We start from the raw sequence: 2,264 nt of genomic DNA, 5'->3' as shown, positions 1-2,264 counted from the left end.
GGTCTGCCCCAGGGAGGGATTCTTCTCTTTCTTTCCTGCTCCCAAAATGCAAAAGTTTTGGTGAAAAACATCTGGTGGAAGGGCAGGGAAGTTGCTGGGGTGAATTTAAATCTCTTGTGGATGCCTTGGTCCTACCAGACCAAACAAGCAGGAAGCTGTTTCAAGCAGGATCAGCCTGTGCTGCTGCAGGTTGTCTCTCATCAGTATTGAGATGGAGATGGAATGGCTTTGGGATAAGGAGATGGGATAACTTTGGGCTAAAAGTCTTTAAAACATGATCCTGGCCACTACAAAGTGGCGTTGGGCTGGACTGGGGTCACAAGCCTCGGGAGAACTGATGGTTGCTGCCCTGGAGTAAAAAGCTTTTCCTTGCAGGGTCACTGCTCCACGATGTGCTCCAGACAGAGCGGGTGCCACAGCTGTGGCTGCTGCTGCTGCTGCCGGGGCAGCCAACAGTCCCAGGGCTCCTCCAGCGGGGGAGGAGGAGGATCCTGCTGCGGTGGAGGATCCTCCGGAGGATCAGCCCAGAAGATCATTATCAGCTCTGGCGGCGGAGGAGGAGGAGGAGGAGGCTCCTCCGGATGCTGCGGAGGGGGATCCGGTGGCGGTGGCGGTTCTTCAAAGAGCATGATGGGAGGAGGAGGAGGAGGAGGAGGATGCTGTGGTGGAGGCTCCAGTGGTGGCTCCTCAAAGAGCATGATGGGCGGCGGAGGTGGTGGAGGATCCTCTGGATGCTGCGGTGGTGGATCTAGTGGTGGATCTTCTGGGATGAAGATCATAATGGGAGGTGGAGGAGGTGGAGGTTCTTCCGGATGCTGCGGTGGCGGAGGATCTGGTGGTGGCTCCTCAAAGAGCATGATGGGCGGTGGAGGTGGTGGGTGCTGTGGTGGAGGCTCCAGTGGTGGCTCCTCAAAGAGCATGATGGGCGGTGGAGGTGGTGGGTGCTGTGGTGGAGGATCTGGTGGTGGCTCCTCAAAGAGCATGATGGGCGGTGGAGGTGGTGGGTGCTGTGGTGGAGGCTCCGGTGGTGGCTCCTCAAAGAGCATGATGGGTGGTGGAGGTGGTGGGTGCTGTGGTGGAGGCTCCGGTGGTGGCTCCTCAAAGAGCATGATGGGCGGTGGAGGTGGTGGGTGCTGTGGTGGAGGATCTGGTGGCGGCTCTTCTGGGATGAAGGTCATCATGGGAGGTGGAGGTGGTGGAGGATCCTCCGGATGCTGTGGTGGAGGATCCGGTGGTGGCTCCTCAAAGAGCATGATGGGCGGTGGAGGCGGTGGGTGCTGTGGTGGGGGATCCAGTGGTGGATCCTCAAAGAGCATGATGGGCGGTGGAGGCGGTGGGTGCTGTGGTGGTGGATCCAGTGGTGGATCCTCAAAGAGCATGATGGGCGGTGGAGGCGGTGGAGGATCCGGTGGATGCTGTGGTGGAGGATCCGGCGGTGGCAGTGGGGGATCAGCCCAGAAGATCATCATCAGCTCTGGCGGCGGAGGAGGAGGAGGAGGAGGCTCCTCCGGCTGCTGTGGAGGAGGATCCGGTGGTGGCTCTTCAGGAGGGAAGATCATTATGGGAGGTGGAGGCGGTGGTGGATCCTCCGGATGCTGTGGTGGCGGATCGGGCGGCGGCTCCTCGGGCCAGACCATCATCATCAGCTCTGGAGGTGGCGGCGGAGGCTCCTCGCAGCAGAAATGTCCTGTTGTCATCCCCAGCATGGTGCCCCACCAGACCAAGCAGAGCTCCAACTGGCCCTGCCAGCAGAAGTAACACTCTGGCTCCCATCAGGAATGGCCGAGTCTTTGCCCTCCAAGTTTTTCCCCAGCACGTTCCCATCCCTTGTGTTCCCTTGGTGCTGCATCCCTGTGCTGTGAACTCCCAGGTGGCTCCTCTGTGCCACAAATGTGACGGGAAATAAAGATTTCTGTGCACGGACAGAACTGGTTTGTGAGGTTCTATTCTCCTTTGTCAGTTTGCTTCCCAAAAAAAAAAATGAGTAAAACATCCAAAACATTCTGCAGGGAAATGTTCTCCAGCCTCCGGTGCTGGAGCAGATCTTTCCTGCACCCAACATAATTTTCCCCTCTTTCATCCTGATCCCATTCCCTGTGTCCTGTCCCTGCAGTTCCTGAGGAAAAGTCCCTTTCCAGATTCCCTGGAGCCCCCGCAGATCTCGGAGGGGCTCTGAGGTCTCCACGCAACCTCCTCTCCCCCAGGCTGAACATTCCCAACCCTCCCAGCCTGGCTCCACAGGGGAGGGGCTCCTCTTATCAATT

The 2,264-nt window shown here is 58.5% G+C and overlaps 1 protein-coding gene across 1 annotated transcript; it reads left to right on the top strand.

Moving 5' to 3' along the window:
• Positions 1-390: 390 nt before the first annotated feature.
• On the top strand, positions 391-1,758 carry LOC139585080 (loricrin-like). Its single transcript, XM_071417519.1, has 2 exons — positions 391-1,258; positions 1,394-1,758. Exons 1-2 carry the CDS (start codon positions 391-393, stop codon positions 1,756-1,758), a joined length of 1,233 nt encoding a protein of 410 aa, XP_071273620.1.
• Positions 1,759-2,264: the final 506 nt, after the last annotated feature.

The sequence above is a fragment of the Agelaius tricolor genome, unplaced genomic scaffold (assembly GCF_023055355.1).
Source record: "Agelaius tricolor isolate 1412-34295 unplaced genomic scaffold, bAgeTri1.0.p SCAF_69, whole genome shotgun sequence".
Classification (NCBI taxonomy): domain Eukaryota; kingdom Metazoa; phylum Chordata; class Aves; order Passeriformes; family Icteridae; genus Agelaius; species Agelaius tricolor.
Note: the sequence above shows the minus strand (reverse complement) of the source record. Positions and strands in the feature narration are given on the sequence as shown.